This window comes from Camelina sativa, chromosome 1, assembly GCF_030686135.1.
Source record: "Camelina sativa cultivar CO46 ecotype springtype chromosome 1, ASM3068613v1".
Classification (NCBI taxonomy): Eukaryota; Viridiplantae; Streptophyta; class Magnoliopsida; order Brassicales; family Brassicaceae; genus Camelina; species Camelina sativa.
In genome coordinates this window covers 23,665,761-23,689,685 of record NC_141880.1, presented here as the reverse complement: position 1 = coordinate 23,689,685, position 23,925 = coordinate 23,665,761, and the positions used below count along the sequence as shown (strand labels likewise).

At 35.5% G+C, this 23,925-nt stretch overlaps 3 protein-coding genes, 1 non-coding gene and 1 pseudogene across 4 annotated transcripts; 1 reads left to right on the top strand and 4 right to left on the bottom strand.

The window, feature by feature from the left end:
• Window positions 1-2,310: 2,310 nt before the first annotated feature.
• LOC104709985 (F-box protein At5g42460-like) lies at window positions 2,311-3,600 on the bottom strand (annotated as a pseudogene).
• A 250-nt stretch (window positions 3,601-3,850) lies between these two features.
• Window positions 3,851-4,801, bottom strand: LOC147950255 (uncharacterized). Its single transcript, XM_087512644.1, has one exon. The coding sequence runs from the start codon at window positions 4,799-4,801 to the stop codon at window positions 3,851-3,853; it is 951 nt and encodes a 316-aa protein (XP_087368770.1).
• A 6,417-nt stretch (window positions 4,802-11,218) lies between these two features.
• LOC104699767 (histidine kinase 1) lies at window positions 11,219-16,956 on the top strand. The gene is made up of 13 exons (XM_087461066.1): window positions 11,219-12,095; window positions 12,235-12,477; window positions 12,557-13,330; window positions 13,415-13,662; window positions 13,768-13,927; window positions 14,123-14,249; window positions 14,347-14,436; window positions 14,524-14,718; window positions 14,822-14,891; window positions 14,965-15,007; window positions 15,093-15,230; window positions 15,323-16,366; window positions 16,464-16,956. Exons 1-13 carry the CDS (start codon window positions 11,838-11,840, stop codon window positions 16,698-16,700), a joined length of 3,627 nt encoding a protein of 1,208 aa, XP_087317192.1. The 5' UTR covers window positions 11,219-11,837; the 3' UTR covers window positions 16,701-16,956.
• Window positions 16,957-17,005: 49 nt separating this feature from the next.
• TRNAI-AAU (transfer RNA isoleucine (anticodon AAU)) lies at window positions 17,006-17,079 on the bottom strand. Its single transcript has one exon. It is a non-coding gene; the product is annotated as a tRNA-Ile (tRNA).
• A 2,933-nt stretch (window positions 17,080-20,012) lies between these two features.
• LOC104699780 (rac-like GTP-binding protein ARAC1) lies at window positions 20,013-22,873 on the bottom strand. Its single transcript, XM_010415142.3, has 7 exons — window positions 22,253-22,873; window positions 21,959-22,046; window positions 21,748-21,857; window positions 21,580-21,643; window positions 20,662-20,726; window positions 20,505-20,570; window positions 20,013-20,391 (listed from the first exon to the last, which is right to left on the bottom strand). Exons 1-7 carry the CDS (start codon window positions 22,349-22,351, stop codon window positions 20,290-20,292), a joined length of 594 nt encoding a protein of 197 aa, XP_010413444.1. The 5' UTR covers window positions 22,352-22,873; the 3' UTR covers window positions 20,013-20,289.
• Between the last annotated feature and the right edge of the window lie 1,052 nt (window positions 22,874-23,925).

Sequence of the window (23,925 nt, the reverse complement as noted above, 5' to 3'; positions counted from 1 at the left end):
TCTTCCATGCAAACTTGACAAGACAATTTACCATGTGTTGTCCATCCAGATAGCATGCCATACACAGTAAAGTCGCTTATCGTCCACATCAGCACAGCTTTTAGGTTGAAATTTTGGCCCAAGGACACATGCATCGACTCCAGTAGACCACAACTCTTTTAACTCATCAATAAGAGGTTGGAGAAAGACATCAAGACTAGCTCGTGGATGGTTTGGACCAGAATTCAGAATTGTAAGAAACAAGTACTCATCATCCATGCACATACCAGGGGGTAGATTATATGGCTTCAATATCACTGGCCATAATAAATGGTGACGAGACATCCCAAATGGATTGAACCCATCAGTACACAATCCCAAATACACGTTACAGGGTTCTTCAGCAAATTGAGGATTTTGTTCTTGAAAATACTTCCACTCCGCTGCATCAGACAGATGACTCATTTCTCCCACCTTTGCTTGGTGCTCGGCATGCCATCGCATTGCTGCTGCAGTCTTGTGACTCTGATACATTCTCTTCAGTCTATCACCAATAGGTAAGTACCACATACGACTATATGGTACTTTGGTTCTGCGTCGGTCATTCTTAGGCTTCCATCTTGGTGCATTACAAAACAAACATTTTTCTTCCTTTTTTTCATCCTATTAGAATAACATACAATAGTTTATACAAACATCAATTGTATGATATGGGAGTCCTAAATTGCACATCAATTTCTCTATCTCGTAATGAGAACCCGTAGCCTGGTTTTCCTCTGGTAAATAATCACTCAACATTTCACATACTTAATCCACTAACTTTTCACTCATATTATAATCTGCCTTATTTTGTATAACTCTAGCAGCTAAAGATAATTGTGACTGACCTTCACGACAACCATCATATATTGGATTTTTTGCACTTTCTAACAAGTCATAGAATTTTTTTGAATGGTTAAGTACTGGTTCTTCTACACTCTGATAACCCCCATCCCATTGATAGTTATCATCAAAACCCACATTAGAAGGAAATGCATCATTCACCATATTCACGTATCTATCTTCTGCTAACCCACTTCCTCACTCCCACTAATAAATGTTGGATCAACAGTACTCGTTCCTATATCCATATTAATTTCTTCCCATGCTTATACCAAACATAATAATCTGGCATAAACCCATAACTAAAAAGATGATTCCAAATTCTAGTCCCTAGAAAACGCTTCCCGTTTTTGCACCTACTACAAGGGCAAAAAAACTTACCCCCGTTTTCTTGTGCAAAAGGCTTGCTATTTGTAAATTGCATGAACTGCTCCATCCCGGCTCTGAACTCTTCTGTAAAATTTCCAGTCACCTCATCGATCCTCTTCTACATCCACTCTCAGAAATTACTATAATTGTAACTTCCTGACATTTTTATAAATCTCTATGATCTCTTTTTTTTTTTGTGTTGCTTTGTGTTTCTGCGAGTGAGAAAAACAATTGATGAGCTCAGTTTATATAGAGATATTTAGCGACTAAAAAGTGACTATATTACGTAGTCACCAAATATAAGTACACCTACTCCGGAATCCTAAAAACGTGTTTTAAACCAACTTTTAGCGACTATTTTGCGACTATATTTTGCGATCCGCCGAAAATGTCGCAAAATAGTTGCCAAATTAACGACTACACAAGCAACTACCATTTAGTCGCTAATTTAGCGACTATTTTGCGACAAACTTTTGCAACCCGTCGAAATTGTCGCAAAATAGTCGCCAAATTTATGACTATTCTTATTTTGTCGCCATTTAGCGTCTAAAATAGCGACTAAAATATTTTGTTGCTAAATAGCGACTAAAGAGTAACTATATAGGAATAGTCATAAAGCAGTCATGCATTAGTGGTTAATTAGTCGCTAAATTTAACGATTACGAATATAGTCGCCGATCGTAGTCGGAAAATCAGTGTTTTCTTGTAGTGTTACTCATACTTTAAAGAAAAAAAATAATAATAAGAAAAGCTGCTAGTAGAAACAAAGCCAATTAGGGTCTCAATTTTTTGCAATTAGGCTAAAAGTATTGTGAGTGTACGTGATATAAATCCAAAGAAGTACGTTATAAGGTGAGAAGATCAATTCATTTATTGTTTCTCAATTTCTGAGGCAGTGACTCCACAACATGTGAAGGACGAATTGAGTGCAAGATGCTCGCGACATTGCTTACATCATGAAACCCAATTCAAGAAGAAAGAAACTAGAGGTCATGTTGAGATTCCAGATTACAGATATAACAATGGTCAGATTTATACAATCGAAGATGAAAGGAATAATACAGTAGTTAACAATACTAATTAGGTTAGCCACTTGAATTGCACTGAGCTTGGAACATAAGAACACACAAGGGGGTAACAACTCGTGTCTACAACTACACCAAGAAACACTTTTTTGAAGTACTCTTTCTTCCTAATGATGTAAGCAATGCCGTGAGCATCAGAGTCAGTTGATAATAATAAGGTTAGCTGCCTAATTGCACTGTGCTTGGAAAATAAGAAGAGACAAGTGGGTAACAACTCAGGTCTGCTACTTTTTCGAAGTATCAATTGTTCCCAATGATGTAAGCAATGCCGCGAGTGTAAGACGCATCAAAATCTTCATAAAAAACAACTGCAACATTCTTCTTCAGGTCAATGAAGAAACTCCCATCGTTTGTCACATACTCAAAACCAATGAATGGTGTCATATCAACCGCTAAGAACAACTTGTTCCACGAGATCTCAGTAGGCTCAACCTTACTCGTAACCCAAATCTCCATCCTCAATGTATCAAAGTTCTGAAACAAGACCGCAAACTGCTCTTCCCCAACATTAGAGAGAGTAACAATATCTACGGAAGCGTTAAAAGACAGAGGCAAACGCGGTCCAAATTTCTCTGTTGTGAAATCAAAACAAATCAACAAATTAACATCTAGTCCTCTTCTTTCAGTAGCATACCAGTAAGTATTACCCTTAACAGACAAGCCACGGCGATTAAACTCTATTTCCCACTCAGGAGTGACATCAAAAACAACCTTCCATGAATCAGACTCAAAACTATAGAGTTCAAACTCACATATTCGTTCCTCTACCCTATAGGCGTTAGAATTAGCCACAAACCTCAAGATTTTGTATTTCTTCTTCTTCTCGTCATACCTGAGTGCGTAATTGTCCCAATAGTGGTAACGATCTCTGGGTTGGATCCACCTTGTTTCCCCAAAGTAAGGATTCCAAACCACAAGGCTAGACTTGAGGTATCTGGTGATGCATAAGAGTACACCCGCAGTTAAAGACTCTAACTATATCATCGACCTGATGATGATTTGCATCATCCTTCAGGCTAAAAAGTGTACCTTTAAGCGTAATTGATGGATCGACATTGCTGTGTAGATCGACACTCATTAGATAAATTTTACAATTCATCATTATGATCATCTCAAACTCATTCATCACTTGCTTCTTCTTTGCTTCGTCGATATGCTTCTTTATAAAGCTCCCATCTTTGGATACTTCGTTCCAGTTTTTGCAAGTCAATCTCACTGCTCTTAGAGATGTCAATGGAACCCTAATGAGCACTTCCTTTGCCAGATCCCGTGAAATATCTGACATTGTTGATTCTTCCAAGTTTCTTAAACCCTTTTCCCCCAATTTCTCTGTCTCAAGTTGTGAATAACTAAATACAGAAGAAGAGGTGCTTTCTAAGCATATAGAAACCCACTGGGTTAATAGTGGGCTTTTAAAATTACACATGAATATATTTGTATTTTTAGCAAAAAACAATTAAATTTGCATTTTATTTTACTGGAATTAACTAATTACACTTGAATGTTTTTTTTTTAACCCTTTAACTACATTAATATTAACTGTAAATAGGTACAACGTTTTGATCAGAAAAAATACATGGAGGTACGGAGTAATTAATTAGAAATTCTGAATTTTTGTTTCTTTGATCCTTAGCTAGTTTATCTACAAGAAGATTCGAGCTCCGAGAAGTCCACTTGAAGATAATATTATCAAATCTTGATGCCCACCCTTGTACTTCTTGTAGCCAATTGTAGATATCAAACCGTAGTTCACGCCTATTGATTGCATTGATTGACACTTGACAGTCCCCTTCAAAAATTATATTTTTGTATCCTCTTCTCCATGATTGTTCCATAGCATAGATTAGACTTTGGCATTCAGCTTCAATAGCAGTTTGAACTATAAATCCAGTGGTTTGTCCTGCTTCTCTAAAAAGACCTTGATCATCACGAATCAACCATGTCGATGTAGAGTGACTATTTTCATTGATGAAGCTTCCATCATAGTTGCATTTAACCCAACCAGTAGGCGGTTTTGTCCAGGTAGAGTTGTTCTCTCTATTGATACGATTGAAGAATGAATTATGCTGATTGTGCTCTGAATTTGTCATTGTGATTGTTAACCATTCATCCGCCTCTTGCTTAGCTTCGCTTAGGACTCTTTGCCAGGTATGGTTGAGCTTTTGGAAAGTGAGCTTGTTGCGGGAGGTCCATATTTTCCATAGGATCCAGAATGGTAGAATGGACAACCGATCAGAACTATTCCGCGTTTTGTGAAACTCCATAATAGCTTTGAGTTTGGTATCAATGGGTTCATTTGGATTTAGGAGGCCTCTGACTGGTATATGTGATGCACGCCAATTCTGCATAGAGTGGGGACAAGTGAAGAATAGATGTTCAGATGTCTCCTCTTCAGAAACGCATCTTTTGCAGCTTGAATTGTTAGAAATATGTCGTCGATGTAATTCAGCCTCTGTGGCCAAAGCTTTTGATGATAAACGCCACATAAAATGCTTAAATTTCGGAAGGAGTTTTGTTTTCCAGATCTCTGTTTTTGTCTGCAGATTTCCATGTGGTGGTCGAACTTGAAATTCTTGATCAGGGAGATGAGTTGCAAGCCAGTATCCAGATTTTACTGTATATATACCATTCTCAGTGTAATGCCAACCTAGGTAGTCTTTGTGTTGCCAATGGCTAGTTTCATGCGCAAAATATGGTTGATATCATCCGGACGAACTCTTTCCCGTATTAGGCTTTCATTCCAACCATTTCTATTAGGCAAAAAAAGACTATTGACAAAGAGAGTATCAAGCTGTAGTTCATCTATTTGCAGAAGGGGTCAAGGTGGATGCACTGGAAACCAAGGATCTGTCCAGGTTTTAATTACACTTGAATGTTTTATTCAGCTAGTTACTAGTGTTTTTGTTTTTAAATTATTTTTATTGATGTCTTATTTTTCTTTATGATATTATTTTAAGATTTTTGAAGTTTAAAACATATTTCTTCTGAATTTTTCAGTTTTGATAGATATATTATAGTCAAAATTTATCTAGTTTATTTTTTTCGCGTAGATGCTGTTTGATGTTTTGATATACATACACCTAACCAAAAATGGAAATAACTAAATCGAAAAAGGTCGAATATATATATTTTAAAAATATTTTTTAGAAATCTTCAATAAATCTCTGATTCGTATCTGGTATCTGATCCAAGATCTCTATATTCCTAGAATTTGTTAGAAACTTAAGAAAAAATGTAAAAGTAATGATTATATTTTACTCATACATGCATACGCATATATAGGTCCACTTAAATAAATACTCGAAATAGATCTATAGAACCCAAAAAGGTAATAGAAGGACTGATAGAAGAAGATCGAATCAAATGCCCTATAAGTGTCAAAACCAGCAATGGTTACTTAAGTGCTTTGTACCACTTAATCTTATCCTCTTATTACTTTTTTTATATGTTATCAAATTTATATCTTAAAAACCATTTATAAATAAATAAATATATATATATATATATGCTTACACAGCATCTTCACTTTATTTTCTTGTCCGATTCTCTCGTGGGAATTTTTTAACAGGTCGTAGTAATCGAGCTTACACTGCTTTAAGTGATGTCTTTCAATTCTTAACTTTTCTTTTTATATATCCAAAAACTGTCTCGTTCACACTGATTATGTTGGATTATCTTACTAGTTATACAATTAGAAAGAAACTGACCCTGCCTCTACACTTTATTTAACAAAAATATCATGTCCTCTTTTTTTTCATTTTTAATGTAACGTCTATCTAAATATCATTTTTAATGAAATTACTTCTTTTATGAAATTACTTATAACGATTCATTTACGATTATGTTTAATGTTCTTCAAACAGGTTTTCTAACTAACTTATTTTACATTTGTACTAAATCAATTCTACGATTTTATAGTTTAGTTTGCAAGCCGAGATTTGAATAAAGATTTTTTTTTATTATTAAAAAAGCATTCATTTGTCCAATATTGTATAATGCAGCGGCTATAATACAATTTTACAATGAATCTGAATTTAGGTATATATATAAAATTCAGTTACTAATTTTTTAAGACAAATACTGATTGTACATACATGTGTCATGCATGCGTGTGTGCATGCAGATATATAAACTATATCAGCACATCGCCCTTAAGTTATCAGGACTATAAAAATAATTGTTTGGTTCGTACTATATTATAAATATATAATGTAGTGACGCAAGCAATTAAGTACAAAATAATTTATTTAAGAAAATGATTCGGTAGACTAGCTAGGAGGAAGAGTTTGTTCAGAATTTTGACGAAAAAAAAAGAACTGTAGGAGGAAGCAATATATATAAGAAAACCATTAATTAGAGTAAGCTTTGTAGTATTCCTATAAGTAATAACATCTAACCTGTATAATAGTTTGCATAGAATATGAATATTAACTGATTAAAAGTAAATTAGAGAAAAATAAAATTTTGGATGAATATCGAAAGCGTATCCAAGTGGAAAAACAAATATTTTGAGGCGAATACCATGTAACACTAACGGTTTCTTTAATCATCTTGAGGCACTTTTGTAATATACCCTAGCTATTGTTGCGTTTCTCTCCTCGTCTGTATAATTAAAAGCGGTATACACTTTGGTTTCAAACCACTTTGAAGTTTGAACAACAATAAAACAAGTGGTAAGGTTGTGGGATCTAGATTTAAATGTATCACTTATATGTCTTGTTATGAAAACGTGATAATATTCATCAAAATTTTACGTTTTAGAATATATATAAGTTGTCCAGGATGTACCATATTACCTGTAAAAAAATATAACTAAAGGCAAAGGAGCTAAACCGTACCATCACTGATTTACAAAACATTAGCTTTTCATTGTCTTGTGGTTACTTATTAAACATGTGTGTGTTCAGCTCAAGTGTTTCTACGTACTACTTAATTAAACATACATATATATATATATATATATATATATGAAAAATCAGCTATCAACTATATCATAGTAAATCGTATTTCCATTCACTGTTTATGGCTGATAAATCTTATGTGGAAAATAACATAACTTTAGCATGCGTAATTTAATCCTACTTGATGGTTTAGCATATCAACCATGCATTATAATACCTATATTTATATGCGCATTAGTATTTGAAAGCTGTATATCCATACGGGTTAATTATTATTATCAACTTGGCTTTTGTCTCAACAACCAAAACGAGCCACCACCAAATTAATAGCACACAATGTTAACTAGAAAGAATAAAAAATTATGTTTATACATATCCGTATGCTAAGTGGAATGCTTGTGAGACTTTTGAACATTCAAAAGGCTTACTAGTTTCACTAACAAGTAACCATACATGCACATTTTGTTTTTCAAGCAGACATCATTACCATATTCTCATTAAGTCTTCTACATAGACCCTTTTGGGATTTTGTCTAGATTTTCAGATCTTTTGTATTTGGATCGTGATCTCATTTGTTATTTGATTTGATGCTAAAGCTAGATTTGAATCTTGCTTTAAACACAAACAAGACGAAATTCTAGTATAAGATTATCTAAGAAACCATACATATTTTTTCATCTAGAAGTATATATATATATATATATATATATATATATGATAAACATATATTGTTATATCTGAATGAGTTAATTTTCGAAATATATTACTTCAAATGATAATATCTTTAATTTCTTCAAATACAACAAATAAATGGAATTACGATTTTTTTTTGGTATAAGATGATGTTTGCTGTTTAAATTAAGATTTCCATAGTGCGGGTTAAATTCCAACACCTACAATCTTGTCAATCATTTATATATATATAACGAATATGTATTCCACTAGATTGAAGAGCAATCGATCCTTTTCAATACCTTGCAGAATCGAATTTAAGCTATCGAGAGGAGTGGTAACTGACTCAGTTGAGTTAGCCAATTATTCAACCGATTAACATTCATATAAGTATACAACACATAAAGAAAACCACATATATAGTACTCGAAATTACCTTAAAAGTTAAACCTAAATGTTAAGGTAACCAACCTTAAATATATTTTATTATTAAAGTGAGATATGAAGAATTGTGTTACTTTATTTTACCAAATTCACGGGTCGTTACTATCACCGACTATACTTTATAGATTTGTTACGTGATCTTGAAGCTCCAAAAGATTTTTACTAAAGTTTGGTCAAAATTAATTATTACCGTGATATGATGAAAGTGTATTAGTATTGCCTTTCAGTGACAGTTTAACCGTTTCTTTCGTTTAACCAATGACAATTTAAGTTTTAAGAAGACTTTTATATATAACCAAAACGTTAAAAACATACAAAGCTTTTTTAAATATTCATGAACAAACAAAATTCAAAATTATTTGGTTAACATGATGTAATCGCATTTGCGGTCATGAAGGTTATTTTAATTTATATGTGGACTCGTTAATAGCTAGAGTACTCAAAGAATAAGTATTGGGATATATATGCATCTCTCGATCGTATGGGTTAAGAAACTATACTTCCCGTTTTTGGATGGAAAAGATATCTTATCGGATCGGAAACTATCGATGCATGGTAGTAGACTGCATGGTAGTAGTAATCGACTATCTAATCGGATTGTTCTTGAGTTTTGGGCAATAATTGTTATAGGTCATGTTATTCGTGGTGTACAATCTATCCAAAGAGTGGAGCATATGAGGAAACAATTAACCATATATATATATATATATATATACATATTAAAAAAACAATTAACCATATATGTATTATTTGAATGTCGTCCACCACTACCAACATGAGCTCTATTGTCAATTATTTGGGCTCCTAAGGTATTCATGGTAAAATCAATTCTTAAATAATGAGGATTACTTATTTTGGAGGAATCATATTTATACTTTAGGGATTTGAAAATGGATATATCCATGGATTTAATGATTAAAGTGGAAGTAAGAGAACTGAGATAATATCAAGATCTCAGGGGGGTTGGAGAAGGCTGAACTGACAGTGTCTTTTAGTCGCAAGGATACATTTCAACCTTTGGCATGCAGAATCTATAAAGTATAGTTAATTTCCAAACGTTAGGTGGATGGATCTAGAAAAAGAATATGATTCAATCACGAAACTGGGTTTATATAGTGTCACATAATACCAAAATAGAGTTTTATCTAGGAGTAAATTGTCAGATGAGGAGATTGTCTCCAGGCTCCCTTTCATTCAGAATTGGAATAATGAGTATCGACTTCGCCAAGTTAATCAAATTGATGCAATTTACATTGCTTATTATAGAGTTTGTCTTAGTTCATTTCTCGCATTTTAATTTTAAAACTAATTTTTGAGCTATATTTGTTTATACATCTCTTATATATTAATTGAAAAACATTTTGTGAAAAAGATGTCGTTGTCAGAGAGTTCAGACATATTTTGCAATTTGCTCTCATTAATTAATATTATTTACAATTCATGCTATTTGATATTTCACAAAAAAAAAATTAAAACAATATGTCATTTCCTAAATTAAAGCTCTTTTCCTACCATACTTTTATAAATATTTCAAAATTAACATATAAAATCTAATATCTAATTTCATTAGTAAAAATACTCATATCTTTACATTACAATACCAAAAATACATTCTTAAAAATACAAAAAGAATACATTTTTTTGAATGTATATTATACTTTCTAGTATTTTATATATAACTATATCTTAGTGTTTTAATATTAATATTCAACAATTATGTAATAGAAATTACTATGGAAACACACAATTTTAATATTAATTTTAACTTGAATAAGATAGTAATACACATTATGTAATACAATTATATATCAAACTAAACCGAGTCATATAGATAGAAGTTAACGTTGCTAAATAAATTTATTTTACTGAGTAAACCCGAAATTCGAATTTAAACTGAATCTAGTCCAAAACTTAGATAAGAAATTAACTTCACTTATTAATATCATTTATAGTATTATAAAATAATTATTTTTAAAATATAAATATATCAGATAAATTTAACAAAACATTTCCCGCACTTCACTATCTAGTGCATAAGTATTAACTAAACTAGAGAAATACATAATCAAGGTAAGAGAAACAAATGTGATTGACTAAAATGTTTTTCGGATACGGGTAAAATTGACTTGGCAAACAAAATACTAATTAAAAAAAAAAGTTGCACCGTAACAATAAAAGCTGACGAACATCGAAACCTTTAATATAACTGAGAGGTCAGGTCTACAATTCAAACAAATGATGGACGTAATGGAGTCCCATGCTAACTTAATATTTTATTTGAATGTTATTTTATATTATTTACAGTTATATAATTTGTTTGTATCATATATACATACGTGATAAATAAATATATAACACTATATATATTAAATGTATATTTATTTATTTATCAATGAAGTACTATAATAAAACATTTAATTTTTTTTTTTAATTTGTGTGAAAAACTTTAAAATGACAAGTAATAAAAATGGAGAACTATTATTTTTGATAATTATGAGGTGATCCAAGATTTTACCACCAAAATGTTTTGTTTTTTGTCAAAATTACCACCAAAACGTTTAGGTGAAAATTCACTTAACATTACCGTTTTGCTACAATCCATATCTCTGTTAGCTTTTAGTACTTAAATTTTTTTTTGGTTGATAAATTATATGTGATAACTCTATAAATTACCGTGATAAGATAATAAATATTTAAATCAGCTTTATGTATATTTTTGACTATATTAAATATAAGATATAAAATATAAACCCGTACAAATTACCTAACAAAAATTACCAAAAACATTTGTCGTTTGTCGTCGTCGTATTAGTAAAAGATAGACCTTGACAACACCAATCCACCAGACCAAAGCATACATAAATCTTTGAAACCTTCCGAGAGAGAGAGAGACAAGACCAAAGTTGGGTCCTTTTTCAATTAAATTCTTCTTTAAATTATTTATAAAAAAAAACTTGGGAAAATTCTACAAAATCAGAACAGAGTACAACACAGTCTATTCCTATATTTCTATTTCTGTGGACCTGAAAACCGAAAATATCCTCTCATTGGCCATATTACCTTCTACACATTCCCACTGGCCAAATTCTAAAAAAGATCGACTTCAACTTCAATTGCCCAAAATCTTTGCTTTTCCCCCTTTTTTGATTTCTTTTGGGTAAAAAAAAAAAAAAAAGCAAAAAGATTTCATCTTCCTGTTTATTCTCTGTATATATAAATTGGAACCTATTTTGCTTCTTCAGACTTATCTTCTCTGTCACTAAGAGTGTTCTGTTCAAAAAGTTTGAAGCTTTCAAAGTTTTCCTTCATGGGTTTCTGATTCTGTATACTAAATTAATGATTTTTTTTATTTGGGTATTAGTAAACAAAAAAGTGGGGAGTGACACAAGAAGCAGTATAGTCATTAGTTTCCCACTAAGCAAAGCACCGAGACTTCACCAACATCAACAACAACGACCTAATAATATGTGTCATTGTTTGTGATTTTGGGATCATCTGAGACAATATGAGAGGAGATAGCTTCTCGGTGAGTATTGAGAATCTTCCTGATTCTCCAATGGGTTCAAGGAAGAAGAAGATGAAGAAGATCAGGAAGGTGTTTGATAAAATGACTGAATGGGTTACCCCTTGGAGAAGTAATTTTGAGAGTCCAAGAGAGAGGATGATTCTGCGTGGTGATGTTGAGCAAGATGAGTTTCAGTACGCGAGTAGTCACTGTTTGTCTTCTTACTACAGTGTCTTTGTTGCTCGCCTCGCTATTATGGTTAGATTTGTTCTGCTTTTTCTTCTCTCTTGATTTTGATTTTGTTTGATTTGGCATGTTTAGTTTATGAACCAAACCATTTTGCTGAGAAGAAAGGTGAAAGCTTTGTAAGTTGAGGTGTGTATGTGTGTGTGTACAGGTGATGCTAGCGATTCTTATAGGGCTTTTAACCGTTCTAACATGGCATTTCACGAGGGTTTACACGAAGCAGTCGCTTCAAACCTTAGCATATGGCCTTCGGTACGAGCTTCTTCAGCGTCCAGTCTTACGGATGTGGAGCGTTTTGAACACCACGTCCGAGCTAACAACAGCTCAAGTCAAGCTATCTGAATATGTTATCAAAAAATATGACAAGCCTACTACTCAAGAAGAACTCGTCGAGGTTTTGTTTTCTGTTTCTTCTCTGTGGTCCTATGTTTGATCTGAGATCCTTTGTTTATTATTTTTGTTAACTTGACCAGATGTATCAAGCAATGAAGGATGTGACATGGGCTCTGTTTGCTAGTGCCAAAGCTCTAAATGCCATAACTATTAATTACAGAAATGGATTTGTCCAAGCTTTTCATAGAGATCCAGCAAGTAGCAGCACATTCTATATCTTCTCTGATCTAAAAAACTATTCCATCAGTGGAACGGGGCCTGGAGATGTAAGCGGGTGGAACAACCAGTCAATACACGGGAACATGTCTGCCATTTGGTACCAGCAACAGCTTGATCCAATAACAGGGGAAAAATTGGGAAAGCCTCTTAAAATCCCGCCGGATGATCTGATCAACATCGCGGGAATCTCACAAGTGCCTGATGGTGAAGCTTCTTGGCATGTGACAGTGAGCAAATACATGGACTCTCCGCTTCTCTCAGCGGCTTTGCCGGTCTTTGATGCATCAAACAAGAGTATTGTGGCTGTTGTGGGGGTGACAACTGCACTTTACAGTGTAGGGCAGTTGATGAGAGATCTTGTAGAAGTCCATGGTGGGCATATTTATTTGACATCTCAAGAAGGATACTTGCTTGCTACTTCCACAAATGGTCCTCTTTTAACAAATACATCAAACGGGCCTAAGCTAATGAAAGCCACTGATTCAGAGGAGTGGGCTATCAAGGCAGGAGCTCAGTGGTTAGAGAAAACTTATGGAAGTAACCGCCCACACGTTGTTCATGCTGAGAATGTAAAGCTTGGTGACCAACAATATTACATTGATTCATTCTATCTTAATCTCAAGAGGCTTCCAATTGTAAGTTTTTCTCTATCAAGAGTCTAAGCTAGATATAGATGCCCAGGGTCACTTTGTTTATTTTTCTGTTCATGTATTTTGCAGGTAGGTGTTGTCATTATTCCCAGGAAGTTCATTATGGGAAAAGTGGATGAAAGGGCCTTCAAGACTTTGGTCATACTGATATCTGCTTCTGTCTGCATCTTCATTATTGGATGTGTCTGCATCTTAATTCTCACAAATGGAGTTTCAAAGGAGATGAAACTAAGAGCAGAACTGATAAGGCAACTGGATGCAAGAAGAAGGGCTGAAGCTTCAAGCAACTACAAAAGCCAGTTTTTAGCAAATATGAGGTTGGTCATCACTGTATCTGCAAGAAACAAGTTCTTGCGATTCTTAAGCATTTTTAACGCTTTATACTGAAATGAGCTTTTTTGGAATTTTCTGCATAAATCTAGCCATGAGTTGAGGACACCTATGGCTGCTGTGATTGGATTACTAGATATTCTTATATCAGACGATTGTCTTTCAAATGAGCAATATGCAACAGTCACTCAAATCAGAAAGTGCTCCACTGCTCTCCTCCGTCTTCTCAATAACATACTGGACTTGAGCAAAGTGAGAAAATATCAGAATCTTTTATTTTGTTCTGGTTTTGATATATATGAAGAAAATCTTCAAGCTTTAGTATTACATCTGCTGTCCATAAATTAGGTAGTGAGTAAACATTGTAGCTGTTTCAGCTCTGCTATTCCTAAAACTAGCATGTAATTTGCAGCTACAAGCTAATTTCTGCCTTTTTCTACCTCATAGGTAGAGTCAGGAAAGCTTGTTCTGGAAGAAGCTGAGTTCGATTTGGGACGAGAACTCGAAGGACTTGTTGACATGTTTTCAGTGCAGTGTATTAACCACAATGTAGAGACAGTTCTAGACCTCTCTGGTATGACTTGGTATTATATTTTAGACGGCCAGTGATAAATTTTCTTTACAATGAATTTTTGGGTTATGAACTCTTATGTATTTTGGTCTTTTGGCAGATGATATGCCAGCATTAGTCAGAGGGGACTCAGCAAGACTTGTTCAAATCTTTGCAAATCTTATAAGCAATTCTATTAAATTTACAACAAGTAAGTTCTGTTACCATCTATCTTCTCTTCTTTTTCAATGACAGTGATGCACTGCTAGCTAGTCTTAAAAAGATGGTTTCTTTGCAGCTGGTCACATAATTCTTCGTGGATGGTGCGAGAACATGAATTCTCTACATGATGAGATGAGCTTAACTGTTGACAGAAAGAAACCATGGGCTCCAATGAAGACAAAAATGGTGCAACACAGAAGTCATTTCCAGAAGCCTTTTAAGAACACGAACAAAATGGTTCTTTGGTTTGAGGTTGATGACACTGGATGTGGTATGACACTTGAGTTCCTTAATTATACATATGTCCTTTTAGCTATCCACTTCACGATCTCCCAGATTCTAAAATTTCTTTATTATATAATTATTATATGCAGGAATAGATCCAAGCAAATGGGACTCTGTGTTTGAGAGCTTTGAGCAAGCTGATCCTTCTACCACTCGGACGTAAGTGATCATGATTAAGCAAAATTATGCTGCTAGGTTAATCTTATAGCTCACTTGTCATATATTTCTTCAGGCACGGAGGAACTGGTCTTGGACTGTGTATCGTGCGGAACTTGGTGCGTTAAGTCACTCACTGTATTTTAGAATCAGATGAGTCACAAAGTAATTAAATCATCTGAAACCTACTTTGTAATTTTATAGGTAAACAAGATGGGTGGAGAAATCAAAGTAGTACAGAAGAATGGCTTAGGGACGCTAATGAGACTATACTTGATTTTGAGTATTCCTGACACTGCAGATCAAAACATCCAGCCAGATTTCTCCAAATACGGTCTCGTGGTATGTAAATCTGAGAAAGAAATAGTGACGAATGCATCATGGATTAAAAGCTTACGTGTTTGTAAAAGTGTTATTGGTTTTGAATGCGACAGGTTTTGCTTTCCATGTATGGAAGTACAGCAAGAATGATCACATCAAAGTGGTTGCGTAAACACGGCATTGCAACTGTTGAAGCATCAGACTGGAACGAGCTGACTCACATCATTAGAGACCTGTTTGAGACCGGAAGCGGTGACAAGAGCTTTGATTCACAGCACAATATTGCAAATCCACTGAGAGCTGAGCTTTCAAATATAAAAGAAATCGAGAACCCTGTGTTTGTCATAGTGGTGGATATAGGAGTTCTTGATCTCACTACAGATATATGGAAGGAGCAGCTTAACTACCTCGACAGATTCTCCAGCAGAGCTAAGTTTGCTTGGCTGCTGAAGCATGACACCTCCAATACAGTTAAAACAGAACTTAGACGAAAAGGGCATGTCATGATGGTTAACAAACCGTTGTACAAGGCAAAGATGATCCAGATTCTGGAGGCTGTAATAAAAAACCGGAAGAGAAGCTTGTCTGGTGGCTTAAGAAACAGAGGAAACATAAGTGATGAATCCCACGATTGCTTAGAAATCGATCCAGCACAGTTCGACACTTGCAGTTCTGATGATTCCTCTGAGACATCTGGCGAGAAACAAGTAGATAAATCTGTGAAACCAAGCACCTTGCAATCTCCAGTTCTTAAGAACTATCTCATTGACGCCACTAACGGTAATGGTGATTCAACATCTGCAAGTATGACTCAAAAGAACCCAGAAGAAGAAGACTGGAAAGATCGGCTGTATTCAGGAATTGCCTTGGATGGAAAGAATCTGAAATCTCTTGAAGGTATAAGGATCTTGCTGGCAGAAGATACACCGGTTCTTCAACGAGTAGCCACCATAATGCTTGAGAAAATGGGAGCAACTGTAACTGCAGTAGGGGATGGACAACAAGCAGTTGATTCCCTCAACTACAGGTCTATCAATGCTCAAGCTCCAACTGAAGAACACAAATCTTCAGAAGAAGAAACTGCCAACAACTTTATAAAACCGTGGAGTAGTTTACGGAATTCCTCAACTTATGACTTGATCCTCATGGATTGCCAGGTACGATTACTTTTCACTTTTCACTTTTCTGTATTCAATTCAATTTGTAAAGTAATGTAATGAAAATGATGTTTATTCAACATTTGTCTCATGGCAGATGCCAAAAATGGATGGATATGAGGCAACAAAGGCGATAAGGAAAGCAGAGATTGGCACTGAGCTGCACATTCCAATCGTGGCATTGACAGCGCATGCAATGTCTTCTGACGAAGCGAAATGCTTGGAGGTTGGAATGGATGCTTATCTCACAAAGCCTATAGACCGAAAGCTTATGGTCTCCACCATTTTGTCACTCACTAAACCATCAATATCCCAAACTTCATCTTCCACTTGAAGGCTACAAATCTAACTGGAGAAGTTTTTTTTTAGTAGGTTCGAGATCTCGCATTTTGTATATATATGTGAATTCTCGTAGTTTACAAAGAGGTTTTGGGGGGAGAGGAATGAATCCAGCTTTTTTGGTCATTTTTGTTTACAAAGAATGTTTTTTTTGGGTCATTTTTTTACTTAAAATAAGAATACTACTACATGTATACTTGTTTTAAACGACAAAGTTTCAGTGCTGTTATATGTCGTTTAAGGGTAAGAAAGGCAAATGTATTGCATACCGGCCAAATTTTAAAATAACGGTTAACAAAGTGGCCCATGCAGGTTTCGAACCTGCGACCTTCGCGTTATTAGCACGACGCTCTAACCAACTGAGCTAATGGGCCAGTTGTTCTAACTTCTACGACATGTATTATAACTCACAAACAGAGTGGAGATGCTGAATTTGATGATTTGTTCCGAGGGATACACCTAAAATACAGTAATTAATACAGTAGCATGTTGTCACAATTTAAAAGATTAGTATAGTATGATGAGGACAAAATCTCTGTATCAACTATCAAATATATTCCTACCAAACTCTTTGTATCGAAAATCTCCTCTTAACAAAATGATTGATGAAAACTTAATAGCATGTAAAAAAAAGATGTATATTTCTTGAACCCTCTCTGCATTATGCCATTATATAATCTGAACTATACTAGTATCGACCAATTGTATGTTTGAAATGGCATCGTTTAGCAACAAGACTAATTTGTGCTCTGTATCTTTGGCAGCTATAACATGTCGGTTAACTATTCGAAATATGGTCTTCCTCCAAACACAGCAATTGTGTTTCGTATAAAGAATGAATCATATTCTTCTTCTTAATAAGGATTTAGGGTTCATGTTGAAAGTGTCTTGCCATGAGAAATTCTCTAATAAAATTTAGTGAAAAAACTCTTAACGATATTTAGTACTATTTAAGTAAGAGTAGTAGTGTTTTTGGATGATTAACATAAATTTTATGATTTTCCAAAGAAAAAGAAAGAATCTTGGCAGTTAATGATGTTAGTCACATCTATCGTTGTCACGCCGACGAGTACAGAAACATATCTCCATTGTTACAGAGAAGATCATCTTTCATAATCTGAGGACTTGACAACACTAGAAAATACGTAGTAAAAAATCAAGCTTTGGAACTAGCCAAATTTATTAGTGCTACAATTGCCAAAAAAAAAAACACCTAACATTTACATTTACTTCCCTTTTCCTATAAATCTCTTCAAAGGTCATAAACATTTTTCAACAGTTGTGTGTGGCTTTGGAGATCTCTCTGCTTTTATCCCCCAAGTAAGCTTCTTCCATCAAGTTTTTTTTTTTTTTTTTTTGAACAAAAATTAGCAATTTAAACGATTGTGTAGTACAGCTTGAAACTGGTTATGGAGTTACAAAATAATTTTAGATTTTGGTGTGAACAAAAAAATTATTTGATGCTTGCTATAACATGAGCTTGAGCCCTCTCATGTTAGAAAATTTATCCATTATATAATCTGAACAATAATATTTGACCAAGTGCATGTTTTGAACTCTCTTGAAGGTCGATTTGTGTAGTTCGGTCAAGCATCTCTGTATGCATGTTAAAACCCCAATCTTGCAAGTAATAATAGTTCCTTTTCTCATTATTGTTTCTTTTTTTTTTCTTGAAGAAATGGTAGGTAACGAGGAAGAGGCCACTAGGACAAAGACATTGGTAGATAAGTTGATGCGAGATGGTGATTTTGTTGGTGCTAAGCGTCTTTTAATGGGGGCTCAGAGTCAGAGACTCTTCTCTGGTCTTCACAGCTTACCACAGATGTTAGCTGTATGTGATGTCCACACTTCTGCCGCCAAGAAAATCAACGGTCTTATGGACTGGTACAGTATTCTTCAAGTTGGACCTTCTTCTGACGATGATACAATCAAGAAGCAGTACAAGAAGCTCGCTTTGCTTCTCCATCCTGACAAAAACCACTTCCCCGGTGCAGAGGCTGCCTTCAGGTTGATTCTGGAAGCTAACACATTGCTCACTGACAAGGAACAACGGTTAGTGTACGATGGAGCATTGAAGAAGGCAAACAGTGTCTTTAACAAAAAGAAAAGAAAGAAGACAAACAGTACTGCTCCTCGTTTTACATATTGTAAATGTGGAGTCTTGAGACCATATGCAGACACGTCTGAGATCTGCCAGAGTTGTGTGATACGAAATGCTGAACGTAAAATACTGTATATATATCCTGAAGGAAAGATTCGGGGACCGTTCCCTGTTTCAGATTTTATTAGATGGTTTGAAGAAGGGTATTTCGAGACAGACCTACAGGTTCGCTTTGCAGATGCTCCGGAAGGAACCCCTTTTCAAGATCTAGGCAATATCTTGTCAGATTTGAAGACAAAAGAAAGTGTTCATGGGGATATGAGTACATCAGAATCCGTATTACCTAATAAAGATCTCTCAATCAAACGTTGATGATGGAACTGAGGATACTACAACGGTGGTAAGTAACTCGGGAGTATGAGACTCAAGCATATATTAGGTAAGCCCTTTTTGAAAACTGGAATGAGATTGATTTTGCATGTGAATGACTAAAATCAATCTGTGGCGGAGCTAAGTATGTGAAGCGTAATAGAGAAGTAGTAGTGTAATATTAGGTCTGTAAAATAGAAGTAATCGTTTTTAAAGGATTAAGAGAGAGAGATAGTATGATAAATGTTCAGCTTATGGTGTCCTCTTGCTTAATGAAGCAAGCCAAACGGTTTACTAACTAGTGTAAATTTGTTTATAAACTCTGTTGACTCATCAAGTACCACTGACTCAAAATATGTCAGAAGGAACTGATACATTGTTCTATATGAGGTAAGAAAATACTTATGATGGGTAGTAACTTATCGGAAAAACAGAGGCACTGGCTAGCTGCATGGCAAAATGGGCAGCTTCATCGAATCGGTGACTTGCACCCTAGTTACTTGTGTCTCCACTGCTGAACATATTTTAGTGAGATTTTTGAGATTACTCTGTTTTTTGGGTTTACTTCTCTTGTTTTGAGGATTATGTGATGGGTGAGAAGTGGAGGTTGAGACGATTAGCATATTTTAACACAAAATTCTGAATTTTGTATGATACCATTACTACCTCATAGCATATTGAACGAAATCCCAGTAGACAATGAAAGTATACCAAAACTAATCGTACCATCTGAATACCATAGAGAAATTTATATAAATCCCATATTAGTGTGAGACTTTTTGGTTGTGTGTTACTTGTTATTAATCTACAAACTAGTAGACTTATGTAAAGTTGAAGTGGAAAATCCAACATCTCTGCATTCTTCAACTAGTCATTGAAATGGAAGGAATAATAGAGAAGTAGAGTAGTAGTGCAATATTAGGTCTCAGCCAAAGCTGGAAACTATTTTATCAGTAAAACAGAAGTAATCGGTTTTTTTTTTTAAGGATTAAGAGAGCTTACTTCTTCGAACCCTGGAACAACTTTTAAGCCCAATGTGTTTTCTTCTTAAGCCTTCACTAGACGAGTGGAAAAGACAGAGAGAGATAGAGAGACATACGAAAACGTAGAGAAATTACAAAATGGAGCAGGCTTTTTGTGCTTTGCTTTTCTTTTTCTTCTGCTTTGGAGGTTGAAGAACCACTCGGATCGCTGCATCAAATACACCTTTCACGTTCTGCACTTTCATTATAAGAAAAAACACAGAAGCTTTGAGTTTAAGCTCAAGTAAAAGAAGCAAGGTAATGTGTAATTATACTCTAAAACAAAAGGGAAGTTTTTGTTTCTTGCCTCCTGTGTTTTTGAACTGCACTCGATGTATGCAGGAGCTCCAATTAGCTTCTTCAGTTCCTCTCCCTTTGATGCCCAAAGTGAGGAATGGTTAAGAGGGTTTCGTTTAAGTACCAAGCTGAGTATATTGACCCATTTCAAAGAAAATTTTGTGTACCTGAGCAGTGGTAATAGGTACAGCGCCAGGGTGGTCAATGAAGAACTGTTTGTCATCCCGAAGATCTGACATATATGATGAACAAAAGCGCATAAGCAGCAGACAAAAAGTCACAAAAATAAAACTTACGTCTAAATGGTTCAGGCAGCAGGCCGAAAGTGAAGCATTGGTTTCAAAAATAAGAAACAGAATCCGTTACACCAATTTTGACAGAACGTCTTGTACAAGCCTTAACTATTAGGTTTATATTTGCTAGACATCCAACAGCTGCTTACATGCATGCAGTTGTCTCTTACAATGGAGGAGGCAGGTTAACTATCACGAGAAAGTGTGAGATATGATCCATAACGTATCACAAATTTCATTAAAACTGAAGACAAAACATCACAGACAAGCTTGTAAACCTAGATTACTGCACAATTGAAATACTCAGAAAACCAGCCCTAATTGCTAGACACCCAACAGCTGCTTAATGCATGTGGTTGGGTTGTGTCTTACAACTTAACTATCACGAGAAAGTGTAAGATAAGATAAACCATCTGATGCATAGCGTAAATCACAATATTAAATAGAACAGAAAGAAGAAAAATCGCAGTCAAGCTTGTAAACCTAGATTATTGCAGGATTTGTGATACTCAGGAAAGCAGCCCCAATTTCCACTAGATAAAAAGAGCTAAAATGTCCTAAACTACTAGATGGATATCTTGGTAATGAACAAATCAAAACAGAAACAACGAATGTATTGTATTGTCAACACAAAGCAAAGCTTAAACATAACTTGGACGTGAACAAATCAAAACAGGAGCAGTAAATGTATGAAATAGTTTTACAATTATCCAGAGAAGCTGACACAATTGAGGAAAACCAAAAAGCAGGATTGCGTTTTGTCAGACTATATACGCCAAAAGAGGAAGTTACCTAGTTTGGTTCCAACAAGAACAATTGGGACACCAGGGGCATAGTGCTTCAGCTCTGGGATCCACTACAAACAGGAAATAAAGCAGCAAAAATCACAAACCAGAAAACCTTGTTTTAGTTGTCAATAACAAAAACTTGTAGCAAACCTTGTTTCAATTCAAAACGCACCTTCTTGGAGACATTCTCATAACTAGCCTTACTGATAAGAGAGAATGCTAAGATGAAAACGTCAGCACCGCGGTAACTCAAAGGTCTTAATCTGTTATAATCTTCCTGCCCTGTTACAACAAAACAAAAAGATCAGGCCCACACAAATTATGAAAAATCCAAAGCTGCTGCTGCTAGCTAGTATAAACAAAGATCCCAATAATGTCAGTACCCGCGGTATCCCATAGTCCTAGGTTGACAGTGCTCCCGTTAACAACCACATTAGCACTAAAGTTATCGAAAACAGTCGGTACGTAATCCTGTTCCAGACAAACCCACAAGATTTAAACGAGATACAAAGCTCCATCATAACAAGTCAAAATCAATCATTCATATATTGCCACAAGCTTTGTACACAACGTGGCAATCAGCAAGGAGCTTTGTATATGATGAAAAGCTCCATCATAAGATGAAAACGCAGCTTTGTATATGATTGAATCGAAGGTTGGAGAATCGGAATTTATACCGTAGGAAAAGTGTTGCTGGTGTAAGAAATCAGCAAACAGGTTTTGCCAACAGCTCCGTCGCCAACGGTGACACACTTTATGAACCTCGAAGCGCTCATTGCCTTGCCTTACGCTTTTTGTCTTCTTCTCCTTCTCCACCAGAAATGGAGCTACCGTTTTTTTGATCACACACGACCAAAAGAACTCTAGATGATGGATGATGGTGATGATATTCAAAAATAGCAACCTCAGATCTAACAAAACCTGAGGGGAAACCACAACACAGGGAAATTAAAACAAAAGGCCTCGAGAGCGGTGTTTTTTTTTTCCCCTTTTTCAATTCGCCGTCTACGGTACAGAACAAACAAGAAAAACCCTAGAAAATGTCAAAACAGGAAACCCTAAATGTAGAGGGGATGAATCAAAGAAGAAGAAGAAGGAAGGTGAACAACAATGATGAATCGAAATCGAGAACTAGGGAGAGAGAGAGGAAGCAAGAAGAAATGTGATGGCCGGAAATTTATGCCATTGAAGCGTTCACAAAAGGAACAATCTCCTCCATCAACTTCCCCTATTCTTTTGCTCTCTCCTTTTTTTTTTTTTTCTTTTTTTTTTTCTCGTTTCTTTTTTCTGTTTTATTTGGTTTTCACTTTTAACATTTGTTTTTTTTAATTCTTACTAATTAATTAATTTATTGTCACCAAATTTTTCTTTTGAACTAGGTTTTGAACCCATACATCAATTTATTTAATATATTTTAGTGAAAATTATACATTATAGATGACAATTATGATATATTAACTTATAAAAAACTTTAAATTCTTTATAAAAAAATATTTCAAATACGAGAAGATAGAGATGCAACTAACTCCATAACTTTCCCCTCCTATAGAAAAAACTCTCTCCCCTTCTTTCCCCGACATCGATCTCACGCCGACGGTCGGAAATTTCTCCATGATTCCCAAGAAGAAGAAAAAAGCCTTGCGTGGGATTGTTCCACGGTCATCAAAGTATGCCCGGATCTCTGCCCTTGTTGCTTCCGGCTCTCGAAAACCGCCATCGTTGCCTGCTGCGACCGCTGGTTCTGAGCCTCTTGTGCTTCCTACCGCAGTCGCGTCTGATTTCCCATCCGCTCCGGCAATGCCAGCTGCTCTCACTCCAGATCTTTCCTTGGCAAATGCCTCGGTTTCCGTTCCCGAAGTAGATCTGAGATCTACCTTGACGAGCCCCTCAGTCCCCACCGTTGAAGGTTCACCCTCCGGTGATACTGTTCCTTTCGTTGATGTCGTTACTCCTCCTACGAACGCCGTTGCAGGTCCAGCCTCCGGTGATGGCTTCCCCTGGCCCCCGTTCATACTCGACAGTGGCTCGGGATCCTTCCTGTTTGGAAGAGATTGGTACTCCTTCTCAGCACATTTCTGGAATCCCTTTCGTATTCATCCCGGATGAGAATATCCAAGCCACAAAGATTGAGTTTCAGGACTTTGTCTTTGCACAATTCCACGGCCCCCCTCCGCCAATGGGTAGGATAATTGGGGTAGTCAATTCTATATGGGCCCGTGCTGGTCCGAGAATCTTTGTTCATCGCATTGGGGATGGAATCTTCTTGCTAAAGGTGACGAATCCACGGGTCAGAGAATCGATTCTCAGCCGTAATATGTGGAGTATTGCGAGTCATCCAATGTTTGTTGCC

Excerpts from the sequence above, each read along its gene's own strand:
- LOC147950255 (XM_087512644.1), bottom strand. The coding sequence starts at position 4,801 with ATGTGGCGTTTATCATCAAAAGCTTTGGCCACAGAGGCTGAATTACAT.
- LOC104699767 (XM_087461066.1), top strand. The coding sequence starts at position 11,838 with ATGAGAGGAGATAGCTTCTCGGTGAGTATTGAGAATCTTCCTGATTCT. Across the intron at positions 12,478-12,556 it reads CTCAAGAAGAACTCGTCGAG|ATGTATCAAGCAATGAAGGA; the intron begins GTTTTGTTTTCT and ends TAACTTGACCAG. Across the intron at positions 14,437-14,523 it reads TTCTATTAAATTTACAACAA|CTGGTCACATAATTCTTCGT; the intron begins GTAAGTTCTGTT and ends GTTTCTTTGCAG.
- LOC104699780 (XM_010415142.3), bottom strand. The coding sequence starts at position 22,351 with ATGAGCGCTTCGAGGTTCATAAAGTGTGTCACCGTTGGCGACGGAGCT. Across the intron at positions 21,644-21,747 it reads ATGAGAATGTCTCCAAGAAG|TGGATCCCAGAGCTGAAGCA; the intron begins GTGCGTTTTGAA and ends TCCTGTTTGTAG. Across the intron at positions 20,571-20,661 it reads TACCTATTACCACTGCTCAG|GGAGAGGAACTGAAGAAGCT; the intron begins GTACACAAAATT and ends TGGGCATCAAAG.